General features: G+C 37.9%; 1 protein-coding gene across 3 annotated transcripts in view; it reads left to right on the top strand.

Moving 5' to 3' along the window:
- cdc14ab (cell division cycle 14Ab) overlaps positions 1-24,145 on the top strand; it is a 43,735-nt gene that overhangs the window by 5,284 nt on the left and 14,306 nt on the right. For all 3 annotated transcript variants that reach the window (XM_082137744.1, XM_082137745.1, XM_082137743.1), the window contains exons 2-10: positions 9-99; positions 696-771; positions 5,602-5,694; positions 9,226-9,305; positions 15,986-16,052; positions 21,165-21,227; positions 21,771-21,858; positions 22,905-23,135; positions 23,442-23,580. In XM_082137744.1, coding sequence (XP_081993870.1) covers positions 9-99; positions 696-771; positions 5,602-5,694; positions 9,226-9,305; positions 15,986-16,052; positions 21,165-21,227; positions 21,771-21,858; positions 22,905-23,135; positions 23,442-23,580 — 928 coding nt within the window. The remainder of the gene's footprint in view (positions 1-8; positions 100-695; positions 772-5,601; positions 5,695-9,225; positions 9,306-15,985; positions 16,053-21,164; positions 21,228-21,770; positions 21,859-22,904; positions 23,136-23,441; positions 23,581-24,145) is intronic.

The following is a 24,145-nucleotide window of genomic DNA, read 5'->3' as shown; positions in this document are numbered from 1 at the left end:
TATTTCAGATCGACTCTATTTTGCAACCTTAAGGAGTAAGCCGAAAAGCACTGCAAATACGCATTACTTTAGCACGGATGAGGAGTTTGTGTACGAAAAGTGAGTTTACCCTCCGCTCAGTCATCTTTCAAAGCCAAAACCCCCAGCAGGCGAGAAATGGTTCCACAGTCTGTTACGTAACTCTTTAATCAAATGCATCCTTTAGTAAAAGTTGCATTTTTATCTCCAGCGTTCCATAATGGACCTGTCAATCTTTAATTTAGAATTTCCGGATGTGGGGGGATTAGTGAAAAATGGATCTGATGTTCTTCACATCATTTGGACAGAAAACAGTTGTTGAGACTGACTTCTAAAGATGAAATATGGTCTGTTTTGAGGGCCCATCTTCTTATAATTGCAAAATATAATGTCCAGATACAAAAAAGTACAACTTTATTATTTATATTTGAAATTACAAGAACGATTTCACCATATCCATAGTACATTCCAAAAGAGACAACAACTTTTTGTCTATCTATGTCAGTTTAACACCTACAGTGGCTTGTTTCTTGGTGTTTGGGCCCCAGATGGAGTACAGTCAGAGGCCCCGGGGCCCCATTAGCCTGAGCCATAGGCTAGTTAGCTTCTCAAATAAATGTATGAATTATTTTCTTCATTAAACAATGAAGTTTCATGATATTGTTCTTTTTTTATAGCTTTTATGCCGATTTTGGACCCCTCAACCTTGCAATGCTGTACAGATACTGCTGTAAACTCAGCAAAAAGCTCAAGGTGAGTCAAACACCTGCTTGATTTATTACGCTCCTCTTGAAGAATGTGCAGTATGTAGCTATAACAATTTTAAAAAATCTGAGGAATTTGCACTCACAATGAACCACCGTTGCACGAACGTTCGGTGGATATTTTGGGCTGTCCGATGTGCTGACGTTTCCTTTGTTTGTAATATGGGATGGGAATTTGAACTTAATGATACAGCATTGAACTTCAGCTACACTTAGAAAACATTTCATTCAGCCCTCACTTTATCAAGTCATCAGCTCGTTTTATGCCATGTCTGTAAGGCAAAACTGCGCGTGCTCATTTTAAATAAAAGCGACTTTGACCAGAGACTCAATAGGATATATCACATGCGTCTTTAGCCATGTGCCTCCTGTCTTTTTTAGTCTTTGACTCACCTGTCCTGGCATTTTAATGTGGATCGAGAGTGTCTCCTGAGACCACCGGGATGTTCTTGGCTCAGGGCCTTTATACAGATCAGCAATTCAGGCCATGAAGAGATTTAATCTTTATGGAATATTTCTGGTTTGGTACATTTGCGTAATGCTGATTACCACAAAAATGTATTTCCACTTGTCCCTAGTCGTCTTAAAATTTATTTATTTTTTAAAATAAAGATTACAACTAGTTTACAATGTAAATTAATGAGAATTTGTAGATGATAAAATACTGTTTCAATAGTAAAGACCTAAACGACAACAAGACCTAAATAAAGTGTTAATGTAAAATAATCACTAACCTTTTCTGTGTGGAGTTATATAATTTTACAACTTTGTTGCCATTACAAAGCAAGTAAACCTTACAATGACTGTTTTACTGCTCAAAAAAATACACAGGTTTTAATAGAACAATTAATAAAAGTGCTTTGGAAAATCAAAAGCTTCACATTTCTGCTTTTAAATGCTCCAAAAATTTGCCAAAAGTTAAGTTTCTCACTTCCATTTTTGCTTTTTTAAAGAAAAGAGGGACAAGTTAAAATGACTTTTTGTCGTAATTAACATTGTCGGTTGCACTTGACTTGTACTGAACCCAAACTGTTCCTTTAATCCACAATTATACTATATAAAACCAGTCATTGAGCAAGTCGACAAGTCAAATTAAATTAATGTCAGATGGACATTGGCACGTTGCGTTATGCCAATAAACTGCTTAGTATTTTCTCTCAACCTCTTCAAGTCTTTAAGTTCAGTCTTTATCCAGTGGTTTAGTGAGTATTCATTTAGTTGTCGCTTTTATCTAAATGCTGTTCAGGGACAATCTTTCCCAAGTGTAGCCAAGGGTTAACTTAAGTGCCTTGCACAATGGTGGATCTTGTTCACTTTGGGGGATTGAAGCAGTCACCTTCCGGCCACCACTTATCCACTAGGCCAAAGTTTCACTATTCAAGTCCAACTTTTTCTTGCAATTGTCATGGAACTTAACAGGATATCAGCAAAGTATTCATCGATCTCTGTGCTCACGGTCTGCTGAGAAAGTGAGTTTCTTGTTATGTAACCATTCTTGATCTCTAAGGCCTGATCCTCGCTTCTACCAGATGCAAACAAATGTTGGGATTAGACGTGACCTTTTTCCCATATCCAGACTTCGGCATTGGCCTTGCCATATGGTTCATGCGTGTCCTAAGGATTTATGGAGGAGGATTAGATGTTAGAGTACTGCTCTGCATGCATCAGTTGTGATGGGGAGGGGCATGGGATCCTTCCCAATCCATCAACTCCCAAATTTTCCACTCGATTGCAAATATAGACACTTTTTAAAGGGTCATGTTAGGTTGGGGGCAGGTAGCAGTAGTTACTTACTTTGGGTTTTTACTAGTTGCTTTCCAAAACCTAGTGAGCTGCCTTGCTTGCTACTACCTACATAGGCAGCTATCTTCTAAGGTAGCATGTTAACTGGAATGAAACCCCATAGTGACTTATTTGGAACACTACATAGGCGGAACCTCAATGTGCCTCTCAAAATGATTTACATGAGCTAACAGCACAATGTTTGCTAGCAATATTCTGTTTTTCAAATTAGAATATTTTTCAACATTTGAATTCAATAAGTGCACTTATTATTAACATTTCTTTTGTTCGCCGCCTTCGTTTTTTTAACTTTCCGAAATGCATTCTGTTATTACCTTCTTCACTAAGGATATTTGTGGTTCTACCATACCTTATATATTTTGTCTAATGTGTCTTCAGTAGTCCATTCCAACCACCTGCCTTTTGGAAAGTGCCTTTGTCTAGATGTGCAGTCTAGTTTGGAAGCTCGGTTGGTTTTGGAACATAGATAAAATATTCTGCTCTTTTAGCAGAGTTTAGAAATGTAGTTGTTGAGTTTCATCAGCTTTCAGGAGCATAAAACGGTTAACTCGACACAACGCCGACTTTAGTTTCCAATTAACCTATATTGAGAGGTCAGCAAAGAGGACAAAGCCCCAAAGCACACAAGAAGTTTATAGGGTCCATGTAGAGATTCATTCTGCTGACATGTCCATTGTCCACTTTAAGCATCTGTCTAAGGTAAAGGAAGGTGTTTGAATAATCAACCATTTTATCTTTGTGTTTGTTCTGTGTTTCTGAAGCTGGCAAGGTGTAGTTCTCTCATGTGTTCATGTTGTGGAATGTTAAAGGTAAAGTCCCGTGGTAAAGGCATGATGTGTTTTCTTCCTAACCACTTTCACTACGTCCACACCCATCCAACCACATGTGAATGTCCCCGCCTGTTTCTAATTTACAAGTTGTTTCCTTAGAGATAACTTTTTTTTCTTTTTTTTTTTTCTAATGTCACTGGTTTTGGGCCTGCATGATTGGTTGTAGGCTGCAGGAACCACATAGCAGCAGAAGGGAAGCTTTGGTAGTATCTGTTCTAGTAATATCTGGTTCTCATCAGATCAGCTTTCTAGCATTGCTGAGCAGAGCTTTTACAATCTCAAGTTGGTGTTTTTGAAGCACAATCTGATTTAAAAAACAAAACGTTGGCAATCTTGAGAGTTTTTGAGTTGTTCAAACTAGCATAACCACCTCCTTCATGTGGATGTTGCTATTTTATAAGAAAATTAACTTGCTGGGTGATTGTTAACCTTGTTTTGCCTGGAAAGTAAAAAGGGTTCAACTCTGTGAGAACAGATGACCTGTTTGGGAATGGCTAGAGAAAGGAAAAAGATCTTCAAAATAGTTCGATATTGTTTTGCTTATCGAATTTACTTGAAAGGTTTCAACCATGTTGCTATGATTCTAAAAAGATTATCTCTATATTTTCACTTTCCAAACTAGTTTGCATTCAATATTGTTTTGCTTATTGAGTTGCCTCGGAAAGATGAAAGGGTTCAACCCTGTTACTATGACTCTGTGAGAAAAGGTGACCTATAGATCTTCACTTGACTTTCAGTGTTGTCTTGCTTATTGATTCAACATGGAAAGATAAAAGGTTTCAACCCTGTTACTATGACTCTGAGAAAAGAAGACCTCTATCTTCACTTTCCAAACTAGTTTGCATTTAATATTGTTTTGCTTATTGATTTACCTTGGAAAAGATTAAATAGTTCAACCCTGTTACTATGACTCTGTGAGAAAAGATGACCTCTAGATCTTCATTTGAATTTCAGTGTTGTCTTGGTTATTGATTAAACTTGGATGAATTTCTGAATATTTATGCTAAAAAATTAGCCACATTTTTAAAGAGGTTCTCCTGTTAAAAAGGTTGAGCTCTCAGCTTATAGAGCTTTGGAAAATTCCTTTTCTTAGTTTTGCCTTCGGTGTATATCTCTTTTTCTTTGGGGGTGGATTGTAGGTGGACAAGTTTGAATCCTCATTTGTTGTCCCGGCAGTTTGATTTCACTGTTATTCCACCCCAGACAAAGTTTTCCTCTGCAGCATGTGGAGTGACACAGGAACAGATGCTTTGAGGGCTTTTCAGTTCAGCTCAGATCTAGCACAGATTATTCTGAAGCTTTTGGTGTGTCCCTGTACATGAGCTACACGCTGCCTCTCGCGTGCACATTTTGGCTCACCTGCAGCAACTCCCTGTGCGTTACTGCAGCAGCTGGGGCAGATGTGGCAACATCTGTCTCCAAATTCCCTCATGTTAAAGACACTCAATTGAGTTATCCAGAATACACCTCAAGCTAGTTTAAGCAGGAAAAAATGTGTTTTTAAGTGTGTGGAATTTGTTGGTACTGAGATATCCGCTAATGAGATTCTCACAACCTGTTTCCCTAACATCTAACCAGTCATTTTAACTGTAAATGGGTTTGAAGTGACTTTTACATTAACCAAGATTTAAATTTTTAATTAAGACAAACCAACAAGTTTAACGCTTGATGCAGTTCTCTTTTTTTCGTCATGTTCACATAACAAAAAAGAAGTTTGATGCAGTGATTGATATATATATATTTTTTTTATAATAGAATTTTAAAGAAGTCTTTATATAATTTAAATTGAGTTTCTTTCTAAATACTATTTTAATGAAAACCATGTCGAATGATTGATTTTGGTTTTCATTCAAATAGCATTGCTGCAGGTTTTGTTTTTTGTTTAAATTGCAGTTTTGTTTCTTTAAAATGTCATTTAACGATTAATGCCGTTTTGTGATAAAATGCTTTAAACGAAAACTTTAATGATTGATGTAAATGTTGTTTTTATATGTCAACTTACTGGAAAGTAACTGTTGATCTTTTTATTTATCTTATGCAATTTGTAATTCATTTTCATAAATTTTTCTGTAATTAAAACTACATTGAACAGTTGATGTAATGCAAGCTATCTAAAATAAATTGCATATTTGAAATGTTTTCTTGTACTTTGCTTGCAGTGTAATGGATTTGTTTTTTGTTTCCAGTCGTTTACACTGACCAGAAAGAGGATTGTTCACTACACCAGCTTTGACCAGCGCAAAAGGGCTAACGCTGCTGTACTCATCGGTGCTTATGCTGTGAGTATCCCACCTCTTTCTGTCCTTCTGTCTTCCTCTGGCGTTAATTACTTTCGCCTGTCTCGAGGATTCATGCCCAGGACGGAATCTGTCATGACCCTGCAAATTAGCTGCTCAGCTGTTTCCATCAAAATCAACAATCCTCCCACATCACAGCATCGACAGCAAATTCGTATGTAGTATGAAGTTTTCTCGGATGTTTGCCAGTGTCCTCATTCCAGCCTCCCCCTCAGAGAGAGCGACAGACTGCTGACTGACTGGTACATCCCCCGCGTTGTGGCAGCACAATAACTACGTCCTTGACTTACTCGCGTGCCAGTTTGTCCTGTTCCTATGCATTCATTCATCTATCCCACCATGTACACAGTGGCCATTGTGAAACGCCATGATTGAACAAGTGATGCCAGCCGATTGCGCCATTGGGCATCTCCACTTTTCCTGTTCCTAGCGCTCTCATGGAATGACTTCGGTCCGGGCAGATTTATTGCTTAGATGGCACCGTTAGCTTTGTAAAAGTCACAGCTGCCAGCTATAATGTGGGTCAGTGCCATTCTGATAATGTAAATGACTCCACAGTTTCTGAGCTCTCTAAAGGGTCACGGCACCATTTTTCTGCAGATATTTTAATCCTCTTTTTAATAGCATGCACTTACTCGAGTATATTCTGTTTATTTGTGCTGATTTGTACTGACAAAGCAGCTACTGTCTCACAATGACATAAGCCCTGGGAGATAAGAACGCTTCTTTCCTCATGAATATTGATGAGTCCTAAATGGCAACACGGAAAGGAAGTGTTATGAGAGATACTTCTCTAGTTTCCTTCAAAAGAAGCCACTGTTAACTTGTTCCTTCTAGATCTGTAATTTGAAATATTAGGGAACTGAAAAGGGTGATGGTTTTATACAATATCAGCATCCTTTTTTTTTCTTATCCTGGGCTATCCAGGTCTGATCTGATGTTCCCTTGCTTCCCATTGGACGAGGGCCATGACGAGTTATAATCTGGCTTTTTGTATAATCTGATTTTGGACTGTTGTGATGCAATGGCTGCATGCCACCATAAATCCTGTGTTGGATGTTATGTTTGTATATATTATTTTCACTTATATTTTTTGGTTCCCTATCTACAGAGACTATTTAGCTACATTCACACTGCTGTTAAATGTGATCCCCCCCCCCCCTTATTTTTAATTTATTTTAAATAAATTAAATTTTTATATTATTGACACTATTTAATCATTAAGATTGTGAATGTTAATGCAAAACGCATGGATATTATTTTCTTCTTCTTTCCTTGCAAACCTGGTCTTTGCAATTCTAATTATCTTGCAAATGCCTCTCAAAGTTGGTGTACTTCCTCAAAATCTGTCTACTAGGAATGGTCACATTTACCCTTTCAGTCTAAATTTAGTCTGAACCCTGATCCTGGTCTTAATTTAGTTGTCTTAAATGGAAACTCATTTTAGCTACCTTCATAAAACCCAACCTCTGGAGACAACTGTCAAATCATGCGGATTCTCTCCTGTAATGTGCTCAAGATGGATGTTTTAGATGATTCTCTCATATACTACTGTGATCATCTCCAAACTGCACAAAACCGTTGTTTCTTCTCAGCGTGGGCTTGCCTATCACTCTTTGCGTGCATGGATGTGCTGTCAATGTAAATTGTCTTTCTACTTGCAGTGAATCTTCTGTAAGTAGGTTTTTATTGATCCAGGCTTGTGTGGGATGTGCGTTTCTGGCAAGTGCAGATGTTTGCTGCTGATCTGCCCTACAGTAGATGACCCAGTTTTATCATATGAAGGAGATTATTGGTTGAACAGCTGGGGCCAAGATCTTCCATCGCTTCTCTGGGTCACATGGGACTGTAGGGCGCAACACAAACAAACAAGTGCTGACCCTTCTCATGGGACTGAACTTAATCTCCTGAACTGTTCAGCTAATTGTTTGTTGGTGCATATTTCATGAGCTTGTTCAGAAATGATACAGCTCTGGCCTCCTGTTGAACAAATACAGCCTTCACAAGCAGTCAATTGAACTCTCTCCTAGTTTGTCTTTTATGTTGTCAAGTACTGGAGATCTTAAGATTAGTTCATGCAAAAAATATGCATTTACGTTGTTCCAAACCTGTGTGACTGACTTCCTTCTGTGGAACAAAAAGAAGATATTCTGAAGAGTCTGCAGGTTGCTCTTTTCCATACAATCACAATAAATGAGGACTAAGGCTGCCAAGCTTCATAAGATGCAAAAGTGCCCAAAAAGTATATCAAAGTGGTCCATTCTATATATTAATATATTCTAATTATAAATTATTATAATTATTATATTATACATTTTTACCGGATTTGTTTCGGAATAAAAGTTGCGTTTTTCATTTCCGACTCATTTAGGTTTGTTTCATTCAGTAAATCTCTTTTTTTATACTTATGTTTTTCATTCTTGTTCTATTCTGAATATTGTTACATTTAAAGGGTAACTATAAACTATTTTACATGTATTTCTTAATGTAATAGTAAAATGTGATTTGGACACTGCAACTTATCTATTTATTTAATTGTTTTTAAATCTCAACAGTCCAATTTTGACTTATTTTCTGGAAAATACAATAGTTATTTACAGAAAATCACATTTGCAAGTAGCAAAATATCAGATTTGTGAATAAATCAGTCTTGTGAGTCAAATCTTTTCAATTAATCAATTGTTGCAGTTTATAAAGTTAGTCTGAATGATTTTGCAAATGGAATAGAAAATATTCATTGAATATTTAATATTTTAATTATTGTTTGCATGTTTGAAGCGCAGAAATTAGTTTCCATTTATTGTATTCGCATAGAAAAGAGCAATTTGCACAACCTTCAAAATGTCTTAATTTGTCTTCCACATCCAAAATAATGAGTATACCAGTAAATTACATAATTTGTTTTAGACTGAACTATCCCCTTTTCTGTATTTTCTGCATGTTGGACAGCGTTGAGGTTCACATGCGTTTCTTTTTCTTGTTGGCACTTCCCTGCTGCATTCTGACACCAAGCCACAGAAATGTTTAAGGAGTGAGCAGAGATCTTATTATAGATCTCTTTCTCTCTGTGATGTCAAGAGGGATTGGCATGGATGAAGGGAATAGATGACCGCTGAAACTCGTCACTTCAGCAAGTCTGTGTTTGTGACTGCCGCACTGTGCCGTGACAAGTCGTCCCAACTTAAGAAGGGCCCCATTGTGCTGAGCCACAGCATCTCATCTGTGTGACACATTCTGCCTAAACATCACTTTCCTGAAATTACATTTGTGTATTTGAACATGTACAGACATGGATAGGAAAAACAAATGAGTAGGCAGTTGGGAAGTAGTGATGTCTGATTTAATTTAAATATTTTTAACTAATATTTAGATTTTATTTCAATTACAGGAAACGATTTTTATTAGTTTTAGTTAACGCTGGTGTTAAAGTCTGTTAAATGAATTCCAAGCATTACAATTTAGCTGCTTTTCTAGTGCACTAATGTCATTTCCTGTTCCTGTTTCCTGTCTCAGGTGATTTACCTGAAGAAAACACCAGAGGAAGCCTACAGAGCCCTGATTTCAGGCTCCAATGCCTCATATCTTCCCTTCAGGTAAGACGGCCTCATATCCACTTCATCTGCAACATGGGAATGTACTTGGCTATGTGTAGTTCTCCTTAAAAAAAAAAGCCAGTTGTTTCCAAAACTAAGCGTATGTATATTGCCTCATTTCTCCCACTTTCCTCTCCCTCTCTTATCGCACATTGCATTCTAATCTGATTTTGCATGAAATATATTCTTTGCCCAGATAAATAAACAGGGAAAGTGGAAAAACAGCATTTTTTTGCAAGTCATGAAGCTGACATCTATATCGTGATGCTCATAATTGCAGCAGGGTTAGATTTATATTGCTCGTACCGGTTGACATCTCTGTCTATTAGTTTGGGATTACGGAGTCCAGCCGGGTCAGCGCACTCATGTAATCCCTTCTCTTGAGCTGAATTCTGGACTCGGTTCAAAACTGTTGCAAAGGACAGGACGTTAAAACCTTTGAGCTGACCACCATACATAAGGCTGAGTGCCCTTAAATATGAGGAAACCCTTCTGTGGCAGGTTCTAGACTGGTAATCTGCAATGTCTGACTTGTGAATGAGTCAAAGGGAAGATTTTGTTGTGAATGGGGTCTTCTTGTTGAGTAATGGTGTTGGCTTTTCAAAACAACAATTACACAACAGTAACCTTCCAATAAATAAGACTCCACATTTAGTGCAAGTCTGTTTTTCTTGTCACACTATACGCAAGACGCAAGTTGTGGATTTGTGCCTGTGAGACTGCGGTTCTGTTATTTCACCACCTGTTAAACCGACTAGCGGCGATGAATGCTGACTGTGTTGTCGCCTTTCCTCGGCTGCATCTCGGACAAAAAGCTGCGCTTGAACACACCAAAAGGACTTAAGGCGAGTGTGCGTTCTGCGCCTGCGTGTAAGTATATATCTGTCTATATCAGCAGATATCGATAGTCTAAAAAAGGGAAACTGAAACTAGGACTGCAGATAAACTAACCGTAAACAAAGCAGTGCTTGCTTACCATTTTGAATACCAATCACGCTGATCACTTCGTTCCTCGATCTTCGTTACAATCGGCTCATGTTATTATGAAAATATTCGGGCATTTGATGGCTCAGGTAAGATGATGTAAACAGCCTTCTATCTGTACCGTCTTGACTACTTTGTTCACTTTCATCACTTTCGCTTTTTTTCTCGTGCACTAACTCATTCGCTAAGCCAATCAGAGTTCTCTCTCTCACCGACTGCCCGACGCTGATTCAACATGCTGAAAAAACTAAGTCTAACTTGGTCTGTCCTGTGGCCAGTTGCATAAACTGTTAAGACTAGTCTTACAAGTTAGTCATCCAATTTTATTCTTTAAAACTGTTAATAACTTTTTAAAGTCAGTAACATAAAAACGTAGATTGGTCTAATTTGACACCGAACAGTAAGACTGATTACCCCTAACTAACTAATAGTTGATCATACTAGTTCTTAAGACACAGTCTTAACATAATGGCTATGTTTATGCAACTGGCCCCTGGTCTTTAGATGCCAGTTGTGGCTCCAAGCTGTTTCCTAAAATGACAAGGAATTCCCATGGAGATATTATTGCCTTCTCCTAAAACACTGTCTTTCTTCTTTTAAAACAAATTCTAAATGATTATTATTACCATGTAGTTAGTATTCTGGGCTAGTCAATCCTCTTGGCTGTTTGTGGCCACCAGATGATATTTGAGTGGCCCTGTCCTCCCTATTCACTGACCCAGAAACACAAAAGTCTTAAAGTTCACCCAGTCCAAGCACATAGCTGCAGATTCTGTTATGCGTGCATATATAATGATGGACAACAAGAAAGGCAGGGTGACCCTTGGCCTCATCGAACAGAAATGCTCATTGTTGTAGTGGACTCTCGTTGGCTAATGATTCGGGGCTGTATACACTGAATAGTGAAGAGGACTGCATTTTCTGAATCTGCGATCTTCACTGCAGTCCCACGGTGCTTTTAGCCAAGGGTTTTATAAATGTATGGAACAGGCCCGAGGCCATATATCTGTACTTTCTGAGATGTGCTGTAAGTGCATCCGGTATAGATTAGCTCTGGCCTTCAAACAGTTTGGAAACGTCAGTCACTGGATCCTAACAGGAAACAGCAGATTTGTTTTTACTGTGCAGTTATTAGTGCTTTTCCCAGAAGGACAAAATCCCCCTTTGCTCTTCTTCAGAACACATGCTTTCATACTTGTCATCAAGGGAAAACCTTTTACTCATTGACCATCACTGGTCTGTGAAACAATTTAACTAAAGAAAGAATTACATTATTCATTGGTGTGTTTATTAGTCAACACATCTATTGTTTTTTCCCCCTCTTTGTGGGAATTAGTTCAAATGCTCTTGCGCAGTTTACTTCTTGAGAGATTAACCTTTAACACTTCTCTTTTTGAGTAACAGTTGAGCTATTCTCAAAAAACGTTGACTTTCTGAATTATAAAAAGTTTGTTTTGAATTCATTTCAGTTTTTCCCATTTAAAATAAGTATTTATTAAATATATATATAGCATTCGTTCAGTGTTTATCTTGAGGTGTGCAAAAGGATTTCATTTGATTAAATAAAATGTTTGCTTATGAAATTATGCCTTGTATGTTCTTTTCGTCACTGAAAAGGCAAGGCACTTATTAATCACTTAGTCATCACAATTATTTTAAGTTTTTAAGATTTATAAAACCATAACTGCTCCTTGGGCTTGTCTACACTTGTAGGGAAGCAATTATTTACTGTATCTTCCCTATTATGTTTAATGTTCAGTGGCATCTAGGACAACCATTATTCCATATTTCAGTCAGTTTTGTTGTGCTTATTGTATACCTGAAATTGTAACATGGACGGTACACTTGTTTTATGGACCTGGTTAGGGCAGGATTTTGATATGTGGTAAAGTAAAAGCTTAAATTACTAAGACTCACGACACATCGGTCTACTGGTCCCCAAAACCATTCATTGAGTATGAAATCCTGCGGTATGTTTAGTAGTCGTGCCTCTTATGGCACTTCTTCCACTCTGTTTGCCGTCCTGTCCATCTTGAAGGTTGATTGGACCCTTGTTTCTCCACAAAGATGTGATTGTTAGCAGCAGTGTAGCTGCGCAAGGGAAGAAAAGCGCTTTGTCAGTGTGCCCCCCGCTTGGCTGCTGTAGCCATGCCACTCGTGGAGACAAACAGTGCGACATGGTTATGTAATGCTTAGCAATTGGTTAATTCAGAAAGTAAATAGTTGTGTTGTTTATGAGAGGGAACGGGGTTCCTGATGGGAAACAATGAATGGGCCATACCATTCAATAAAGGGAAACTGTGTGTGTTGTCGGAAGAAACTACAAGAAGTTGTTGGATGAAAAGGTATGTGCAATTCTGAAAATAATAACATGTTGCACCTACTGCTATGAAGTGCTACAAAGTTCAACTGAAAGGATCTCTTCATTAACATTTTACTTGTTCCAGGCTTGAATGGATTTTGGTTGTCTACTATTTTTAACTGTGAACCTGACCTTTGGCTGATCTATTCTGGATCATTGTGGCTAGAAAGTATGGTTTTGATCCATCTTGCGTAAGCAAATGCTTGCTGCCCGACCAAAATATCTGCACATTGATCTTGGTTGCAGAGTAGTTTCCCACACCAAGTCCTACATAGAAAGAAACTTGCATAATCAACAAGTATCCACCCAATAATGGAATGCACAAGATGTCCTGAAGTTGTCTTCAAGCAATATATTTTTAGAACGACATTTGAAGTAACTTGAAAATTCAGATGGTTTGGTGGCAGTGTAATCTCTATTTAAGGGAACTGGTGTGGGTTTGTTGTTCAGGTTTGGAGACTGTGCTCTAGTGCCCCGGATGGAGAGCTTCAGTCTAAGATGAATAATTTAGACCTTGACATTGCTCACCCATTATGTAAGAACAGTGAATACGTTTTCCCTGTCTGCCCAAATATTTGGTAATTCTAAGAGAAAAGCAGTGGCAGTCTCGCAGAGGAAGTTAGCAAGTTCCACTCCTGCCCTGTGCGGCAAGATCTAGTAGTTTTAATTGTCGATTTGAACTGATCTTGCTGTGTGTAGGCCCAACTAATCTAGATGAAGAATGCTTAAATAATATAGTCTTTTAGCTCTCATTGAGGATCTCCACCCAGTTCTCTATAAGGAAGGGTGGGTTTCCGTTTTTTTTTTTTTTTTTTTTTACAGTTTCACCACTGCATGTGTTTGCCAAATTTAAACTAAACTCATGTATTCCTTCCTCATTCGATCACTGTCACATTTCCCCATCAAGACCTTGCATAAAATCCTGTCATGTCCGTTGTTCCACCAGTGCTAGGATCGACCTAGGAAATCCAATCAGATATCCTCCCTTGGGCTTTCATTGCCCTTTTATTTCTTCTTTCAGCTCTTGGTCCGCTAAGCTCTATCTGTCTTGCCAAGTTGCGGTGCATGCTGAGCTTTTAGACTTAATAAATCATATTTAAATCATGAAGTTACCCAGCCTACTAAGACTCAGAGGAACTTTGACCTGAAATGATTACAGAGGCCACTGCCTTTGCTGTAAATCTGTATTTGCTATAACAAATCATGTCCACGGTGATGATTACGTAACGACACTAATGTGCTACTTCAGGTTTTGGCATCTGTAAGCTTGTCCTGCTTTGCTCCTCTACAGTGCTTGCCCAGGACACACCCTGTGCTTAACAGCTCTGCTTATCCCAGCCTTTTAAACCCAGCCTAAGACTGTAAATACGCAGATTTATATGTGAATGCTGTGACCAACCCCCTGTCCGATACCTTCTTTGTTGGAGAAACTAATTACGGTTGATGCATTCTGTGAGATAGAATTGTCTGACTTGCCCCTTATAGGAACAGCTCTTGAGCCTGTATAATTGCTTGTTTAGCCAAAACTGTCCATCTAATTGTCTAGTCTATGAATTTAAGTTCTGGGCTGATAACTGAAAGTTCCAGACCCCACAAGAGGCAAAACCAATGTGCCCTTGTGCAAGGCACTTGACCTTTTGGCTACTCTGTGGTGGGACTTTCATTGTACTGTATTGCAAGTCACTTGCAATGTTTTGAAAACATCTACTAAATGACTAATTACTAGATGATGGGCTGTTTTTGAATGAGGTCTGTCTAATTCCTGGCCTCCAGTAACGGAGGTGAGACATTACATAATCCTCAGGATGTTAGTCTATAATTGGTGCCAGTGAGCTGCTGTTTCTACAGCCAAATCGATTGGCACAACATTTCTCTGTACTGTGGAAAGGAAGATGAATGAGCCTCTGGCTGGTGGGAAAGTCTCCTGCTGTTTTTGGTTTCTGTTGTCGGTATATGGTACATATAATCGTGTGAACAAAATACATTTTTCTTCAAAGCTCTGTTGGAAACTTGCCTGGGTTTTCTCCTTGTCTCCATTTTGTTTAATAAATTTTTATAACATAACATGACATTGTTTTCTCAGTGTTTTTCTCTTCATGTTTGAGTTGGTGGTGGTATAGCCTAGTGGTGGGTAAACATCTGTGCTGGTATCCGGAAGCTGTCAGTTGAAAACCATCACTGTTTTTCCTTGAGTGAGGTACTTATCTCAATATTCCCCTTTAGAAGAAAACTGGGGTTAAGTTATAATGGAAATCAGGACAATAACAATTAACATGAAATCGTGCTTAAACCTATTTGGCTGATTGCGATTATGAAATCGCAAAGGCTGCGATTTTTTTTTTATTTTATTTATTATTTATTTATTTTTTATGCGCAGCTTTGTACATGCCGTTTAATTTCGATTAATCGTGCAGGCCTAATGGAAATGTTACTTTGAAAGCCATTCATGGCACTAACATTTAACCACAGTGTTTAGAAGGAATCAACCTACTAATGGCGTACTTATCAAGTCCATTTTAATATTTTTTTTTTTGTGGTTACCTTGAAGTAGTGGACCAATACACAAGATCTCATGCCCTCTTCTGGGAGTTATGAGCATGCATGTGTGATATGTGGTGAAGTACGTGTTGTATGTGTGGGTGAATGGAGCATGATACTTTCCATTGAGGCACACTGGGAGACTAATGAAAGGATCCCAGCAGAACACTGACCCACTTTTTATGCAACCCAGCCTGCATCATAAACAGCAAATTAAGTGCATGCATAATGCAAAACTCAATTTAAGTAGGCACAAAGAGCCTGTTCCTTGACGTGCGTAAGGAAAGGGGTTGTGCATTGGGTATTTTATTTCAACCCTCTCTTCCCTTGACCCAATGACATTATTTTAGGTATACAAACAAACCTAAATTGGACTTCCTCATATATGTGATCAAAACAGGCTGGTTCATGACGTTGACTTCGCCTTGACCCTGGAGATGTAACCCATCGTGTTGTTGAAGACCCACATGTACACTTTCAACTGCAAGGTTTTCTTTCTTTGAGAACACAGACAACAAAAGCCAACACAGTCTCACATGTCGCTTTACCTTCTCTCCCACATCCAAACACAAAGGCCCTGACCCAGTTACTTGTATTCATGGGCAGGTTATGGTTTACTCTGGATGAAAGCTGCAGAGCCGAGAGCTGCAGTTTAAAATCAGTGTCTGTGTTCCTGTTTCTTTGATTTTAAACATGACTTTATATTCTTGTGGGTGTTTATTTTTTATTGTAAGATTGTATCTTGTGTGAATACACACACGCAATTTTAACATGCTGCCTTTTTTTTCTCTTCCAGGGATGCTTCATTTGGGAATTGCACATACAATCTGACGGTTCTTGACTCCTTGCAAGGCATTAGAAAGGTGAGATATACACTATAGTACTATGCAAATGTTTTAACCTCACCACTGAATATTTACCATACTATATGTAAAATTAAGTAATATATTATTATTTCTTAAAATATTATTAAATAATATATTAATAATAATTTCCAAATTTGTGGAAATTTAAAAATGTATAAATTATCATTTATTTTTTAATAACTATGGCAAATGTATCAGTCAGTATGATGATTTTGCAGCTTACATTAGCAGGAAACATTTGGTTTTAAGAGTTTCAGCACTCAAGCATACACACAATCCAGGATTATACCCATAGATACTGATTGTCTACTTAATCCTTCTTGGACAGCCAGTGTAAGACTAGAAACCTGTACATTAGGCAAAGAACATTTGTGTCTACGTGTTTTGAAAAAGTGCTTCAGGGATGTTATTTTGCTGATGGCTTATATAACACAACAGGTCTCTTCACTTTGAGCCACAGTGGCAATGAATCTCCTCAGCCCCCTATTGTGCAGTGTTTTTCTCTGACTGTCTATCTGTTGGTATGAGAGTGGGTTAGCTAAACACATGAATTATTTTACTCATTGTCTTTTTTTAATAGGCAACCTTCTTTTTTTTGTGATCTTTTTTTTTTTGGTGTGTGTCCCACTCAAATCCATTTTGTTTTGTATTCACTACAGCAAAAAAACACATTCAATATTTACAAACTCAATTCAAACCACATCTATATGCGTTTTGAAATCCAGTTACAATCTGACTTTTGTACACTATCAGTCAGAAGTTTGGAGCTAATCAGATTTTTAAAGAAATCCACACTTTTTTTACATAGATGCATTAAATTGATCAAATGTATGAAGCAGCACAACAGTTTTCAACATTTATAGTTTCTTTAGAAAGTAGGCTAGTAGGGCTGCACAATAAATCAAATTTCTAATCGCAATGATGGTTCCGAAATCCACGATTACATAATCGTTCAAAGATCGCGATTATAAAAAAAGTCCACTAACATTATTCTGCGTGCTTAAGAGGTGTGTTTAGAGCATGTTACGTTGTGAGAGGCGAATCACGTCTACTTCAGAGAACCCAGCACTACCAGTGACGTAGGTGCACGCTGATTGGTCGAACATACGCGAAACGCCGGTACCCGCCATTTTGTATATTTACTCAAAACACTAACTCTACGAACATGACAAACAGTGGTGGACCTCTCAACCTTTACACCAAGGAGAAAATCCAACGCAACTTTGAGGGGACCAAGCCAGACATGATTATGTATTTCTGCTCAGCTAGCGACATTGGGCATCAACCACACAGCAAACGCTAATACTTTTTCATATACTGTCTACTTTGTATAATAGTTCTATCTAATAACGTATTAGACAAGACTTTTAAACAGATCATAAACTAATGAAGATGGAGAATGGGAGTGCTGTGTGCTTAGGCTCTGCCGTTCTCAGCGTCGTCAAAATAAAAGTCACAACAACAAGCATGGCCTACGTCACTTCAGAGTTCCTACTGGTGGTGCGAATGCAACCAGGAAAACGGCCCTAGGGGAACATTAGTTCTCGGGGAACCACCCTGATGTCTAGTTCCTTTAACTAAGTTCTTAGAACTACCCGGTGTTAAAAAAGCCCCTAATATTATACCATGCATATTTTTACTTTTTTTATTTTTTTATTTCAAGAAACCAAACCAATGTATAGTTGACATTCGAGGCTTAATGCTATAGAAAAGCAATTCAAGTTTTTCAGGAAGAGTGTTTTCAGCTTGTTTTTATTTTTTTATATAGAAATATGGCATGCAGTTGCTTCAAACAATGGTATAAAGCTATTCAAAACATTCAATGTAAATTAATAATGGCAAATAATTACAATTTCAAGGGAATAATCGACAATTATAATTTTTGTCATAATCGTGCAGCCCTAGCAACTAGTAAGCATATTATAATGATTTCTGAAGGATCATGTGACACGGAAGACTGGAGGGAATAGCTGCTGATAATTCAGCTTTGCCATCACAGGAATAAATTATTGGAAAATTACAAAATTGTCTGGAACTGTCTGAATATTCTCTTTTTCTTAAAATAGTGAACTGAGACATTTAAAAAAACTATTATCATTCATGATTGCAGTTCGGAAGCATTATTAAGCGTTGCATAGTAAGTTTCTATTACAATTCTTTACCCAAAGTTGTTAAACTGGCTTCTAGGTAAATGGCGCTCATGTGAGTTTGTCAGTCACGTCTGTTTTAGGAGTATCTCAGCAACAGCCCGTCTGCAGGTATCGATGTGTCTCCAGCTCGACGCGCCGGAAAGACTCGTTGAGCACAGACAGTGAATTCCTTCATGCTGGCTATTCAAAAACATTCTTCACGCCACTTAAACTCTCTGGAATGTCTTTTTGTTTAGCCTGCGTCAGAAGAAATAGCAGCATCCTTCGAACGCAGACCCATCCCTCCATTGCTTATGTTGTTTATTTAAATCACACGGTCAAAAAATAATAAATTTTAAGTGTAAATGGTTCATTTAGATTTGATAAAATGTTATAAAAATGTTAATAACATGAATTAAAATAAAAGAATATAAATGATTATACAAAAATAATCGAATATTTAAATTCATCCCCTTTAAAACGTTACGTTAAGACTGCATGACAAGTTAAAATATCGAAACTGGACATGCAGACATTGCATCCTGTGCTCTGCTGTTAAGATTGTAGTTGTTGCTTTGAGACAGATGTATGTGACACTTTTATCATTGCCTCCCCTTCGGCTCTAATTAACAGCCATGTTTTAACAGCTCCTTAATTGCATGAGTCACACGGCATCTGTGAGTGTGATAAACACTAAAGCCTGATAATGATCAAATCACCACTGCTTCCTCTCTCCAAGCTGCCAAAGGGGAGTTAATGCCCTATTTGTCGACATGAGAGCAGTTCATTTGTTTTTGTTAGTTATTTGGGTTTATCTAATGGGTAAACATCTGGGCTGGCGGTTCGGTTTCGGTTCAAACTCCGCAGAGTAATTTCCTCAAGTTAACACGAAATCCAAATTTACCATATTTTTACTGGGTGGCAATTGTGACTTTAATTCTGTATTTCTTGTAATTGCTGCTTTATATTTCACAATGTGTTTTCGTTACTCACAATTTCGGACTTTCTCTAACAAATTTGCTCGTAATTGCGAATTAATATAAAAAATTGTGACATTGTGTGATATAAAGATGCAATTACGAAAAAACTAATTTGCAAGAGAAAAACTTGAGTAATTGAAATCACGTTGTGAGAGTTGCGATTACAGGAAATATAAAGTCATAATTATTATCATAAATATTAAGTCGCAGTTATGATTGGAAAAATGTGCCAATTGTGAGAATCAAAGCAGTATTGTGAGAAATGGTCGCAATTACATGAAATAATTGACTTTTTTTTATATTTCTTGTAATTTCGACTTTATCTCACAATGTGATGTGTATATTTTTTTTCTTTTGTAAATTCGTTTCTCGTAATTGTGACTATATAATATTGCAATTTTTGGATATAGTCAAGTTGTGAGATGAAGTCGCAATTGAGGAAAATGTTGCTAATTGTCAGAAACATAAGCAAAAAGTCAAAATTACAAGAAACATTTAACTTTTCTCGTAACTGTGAGATGTCACATTGTAAAAAAAAAGTCACAATTACAACTTTCTTGCTTTAAATTCTATATGTAACTGCTCCGTCTTAAAAATTCGGCCAATGTCACCAAAACATGTTAACCATCAGCCATGTTGGGCATTGTTTTAGGCTACTGTTTGTAAGCTAACCAGGTTTTATTCTCAAGCTTTTAACCAAAGGGATTTCTAAGACGACAACGTTTACATCATTTTGACAGCGGCAATCCTCCCTGGAGCATCACAGGGCCAAGTATCTCGATCAAGTATGAAGTTCGCTTGTAGATTACCAGCCCACTACACTCCACCATTACCATTGCAAGGGTAAAATTAGGAAACTGGAGATTTTGGTAGTGTTGGCAGTAATTAAGAGCAGCTCATCCACACCATCCATTGACACTGCAGAAGAGGATTTCTACTGTAAGCTCTTTGTCCAGTCAGCTGCAGAGGGGAGGAGGGCGGCTAGGCTCATTCGATTAAACCTGACCAAGAACAAGTTACATAACCTCAGACTTAAGAGCGAGACGGCTGGCTGTATCAGGTGCACACACATCTGTCAGTGCACTCAGATGGAGTAAACGGACACAGTTGTACGTCTGCACGTGTAGACTTCGCCGTGACTTGTTTGTGTTAGAGAGATGCAACGTTTCATACCTGAACACGCTCAGCTGATTGGTCCATTAGAGCGATGCAACTTTGCCAGCTTGTGATAATCACTCACCCGCTGTGCCCTCTCTCAGCACTGATTAGGTTTTGATTGACAGGTTCAACCCTGCAGCTCAGCACAGCATGTTCCACGGTCGGATGGTTTCAGTGACAGTCTTTCAGTGGTCTGTTTTCATCCAGCTTCGGAAAGGTGGACTAAATATTACATTTATCCACAGACCACCCATGCTACTTTTTTTTAATGGAGACTGGCATCTTGAGGTCATGTGACCACCCAAATCTGACGAAGGGGACATATCAGAGTTCAAAAGAGGACAAATTGTTGGACAGCAAGTCTGCTTCGTCTGATGCTGCATTCACTGCATTTACTGTATATAGCAGTATAAAGTCCAGAACTACTGCTGTATTAATTATTAATAAAGTGAATAAGAGAGAAAAAAAGCAGTATAAAGGTGCACCTTTTAACCAGTTTTCTGGTAGCCAACTGTGGACTCCATCAGCAGAAGAAACCGGACACTCCATTAGACGCGGCCCTCATCGCTCACTACCACGGCTTATCAACTCGTGTGCCTTTTTCCTTAATGTCTTCCCGCGCAGCTCTTCATTGAGTACCAGACAGGCCGCTTTAGCCCCATTACACTGACTAATTGGTAAAACATAGTTAGACGGTATGGATGTGTGCTCGTTTAGGGTAAAAAATAAATAAAACATTTTGACTTTCAGGGGAAAGTCACCTTACAGACGCACATTTTTGCAATTCGATTTTGATTAACAATAACATATGACTGATGTTTATAATTAACTTTGTTTTTCAGGCCCTTCAGCACGGATTCTTGAACTTTGAGACGTTCGACGTGAATGAGTATGAGCATTATGAGGTAATGATGCCCCTTTTCGCCCCCTCAATATGAAATGTGTCATGCTCATGCTCATTAGGCGGACCAGCAGGCAATGTTTTTTTTCCCCAGAATTACTTTCATTGCTCCTCAAGCCGGTTACATAATCATGTTTATTCCATTGGGGCCCAAAAGACATTTTAACGTAATGAAAGTCTCGGCTCGATCAGTTTGATTTAAATCGCACACAACATGATTATATGTCGCCTACCTGTGTTTATAATCCGCTACAAGGTTGTTGTACATCTCAGTTGTTTAGACAATCACTGGAACAATTCCCGTCAAATGAGCATTTTATTGATTTGTCCTTTAGTATTATGTAAATTTTCTGGCTTGTGTTAATCCGTTACCCACTGTGCCCTCAGTCTCGTTTAACCCTGCGTTTCAGGACAGCACAACTTGCCATTTATAAAAGATACTCGATTGGCTGTTATACAAACTTCCCTGATTCATTTCTTTGTTTTGATCTGATTCCCTTTTTATTTATTCATTTTCCATCCCTTGATTCACTTTGTGTCCTTCCAGCGTGTCGAGAATGGAGATCTGAACTGGATCGTCCCGGGCAAACTTCTTGCTTTCAGCGGTCCACATCCGAAAAGTAAAATAGAGAACGGTAAGGCTGCTTGCCATGTTTTAGCCATAAATTGTATTAATTTAAGCACTTTCTCTGAAACGTTTGATGTAATTTACTTATGTGACAGTAGAGGGGGCCCTTGTTTTACAAGCCATCACAGAATCACACACACATAGGTAGAGATTTCAACATATTAGATATCATGATTGTTTTTGAAAGCAGATTGTTCAGTTAGGGCTTATAGGTATTTGTTTAAATCCTTAATCCAAAGTATTAAAATTTGGCATGCAATTTATGTTTTTTTTTAACTTGACTAAATTAATTTATTATATACTATAATTGATTACATACTAAGTTAATTAATTTATATTATATATGAATATATGTATTTGTGCTTCACATTATATATACATACATACATACATGCATGCATGTATGTGTGTGTGTGTGTGTGGTGTGTGTGTATATATGTGTGTGTGTGTGTATATATATTTATGTTAAGGGTAATATAGTGTTAAAGTCTAATAAATAATATATAAATGTTGGTGTGTATGGTTAATATGTATATAATATGTAAAATGTATGGTTACATATTGGATATGATAAAAGTAGTTTTTAACTTTAGCATGCTATTTGTTTTTTATTTGTAATACATTTCTGTATGAATTAGTTGGATTCATTTATACAATACATTATACAATTTATACATTGTCTATTTCTATTAAATATAAATACATAGTTTTGCTTTATTTTAAATGTATTTAAATCTGGATGATGTATATTATGTGTGTGTGTGTGTGTTGTATATATGTATCGCTGTATAGTGTTTTTTTTTTATGGAAATGAAAAATAACAATATATAATGTAATGGTATAATATTATTATATATTAATATATAAATATGTAATTTTATTAATATATACTTATACTATATTTCCCATTTTTAGATAAAATAATATAGATATGTGAAATATATGTACTGGTATATAATTGTAAATGTATCTTAATTATATCATTGTATTTAACATGCATGTATAATACTAAAAGTTATGAATGAATGGACTTCCTCTTCTCTTGTGTGGCAGGATATCCTCTACATGCCCCCGAGGCTTATTTCCCATATTTCCGCAAGCACAACGTCACCACCATAGTGCGCCTCAACAAGAAGATCTATGAATCCAAGCGCTTCACAGATGCTGGTTTCGACCATTACGACCTGTTCTTCGTGGACGGAAGCACACCCGGCGACGTCATCACCCGCCGCTTCCTGCACATTTGTGAGAGCACGGATGGAGCGGTGGCCGTGCACTGCAAGGGTGAGACGCCACTTAAATCAAAGACATGGAAATATGGCTGCACGGTATCACCTTGTTGACCTACTAGCAAGACAATTGTCAATATGTTAATGATCTTTTTATGTTGCATGAAACATTTAAATGCTGTGTTATTGATCCGACTCAATGAAGAAGGTTTTTTTTTTTAGTTTATGGTCTCACAGGAACTAAAAGGGAAATTAAATGTTAACAAGCATTAGCCTAATAATCAATATTATGGTAAAGTGGCCTTGGAAGTGCATCAATAAGATCATTAAACACCTGTGACCTTTTTCCTACCAATCACAGCGGGTTTAGGCCGGACGGGGACTCTGATTGGCTGCTACCTAATGAAGCACTACCGTTTCACAGCTGCTGAAGCCATCGCTTGGATCCGCGTCTGCAGACCCGGCTCTATTATTGGACCCCAGCAGCATTACCTAGAAGAGTAAGTCCCGAAACTACCCACAATGCACCACTTTTGGCCTCTTAACAACTTTTTTCCCTCCTTTTTATTGTGCACTACGTTTACATAATGTTGATGAGTGCTCTAACTTTGGCTCAAAGTCGTGTATTTTCAATAGCGTAAGAGCTTATTTCGAGAACGCACTCCTTTGCTAAGCAGATAAGGTCAGCAGATGTTCCAGATCTGGCTGAATCATCCAACTCTGGCTTGGGAAAAGGAGTGCTCGTGGAGTTTGATTCAGCTTTCGTCTATCAATGAGGCCTTTCGTGCGTTGTAAAACCAGACCATGGTCCGGTTGTCATGTCTGAGTTAAAACAGAGCACTGGCCATGTGCAGGTCAGTTAAACGTAATCTCTCAAATATTTTGTTGGGCTTAGACAATGCTGTGGGCCGGGGCGTGAAAGAATGCCCGCCGCAGGATAGATGAACGTTATCTTCACGCATATTTTCCACCTTGTGAGACGTTTGAGATTCCCTTTCCTGTGTGCTGGACACACAGTATCCGTTATCGGGCATTGGAATTGATTAAAACGGTTCAATCTGAGAC

Source organism: Leuciscus leuciscus (assembly GCF_965113295.1).
Source record: "Leuciscus leuciscus genome assembly, chromosome: 15".
Lineage (NCBI taxonomy): Eukaryota > Metazoa > Chordata > Actinopteri > Cypriniformes > Leuciscidae > Leuciscus > Leuciscus leuciscus.
Note: the sequence above shows the minus strand (reverse complement) of the source record. Positions and strands in the feature narration are given on the sequence as shown.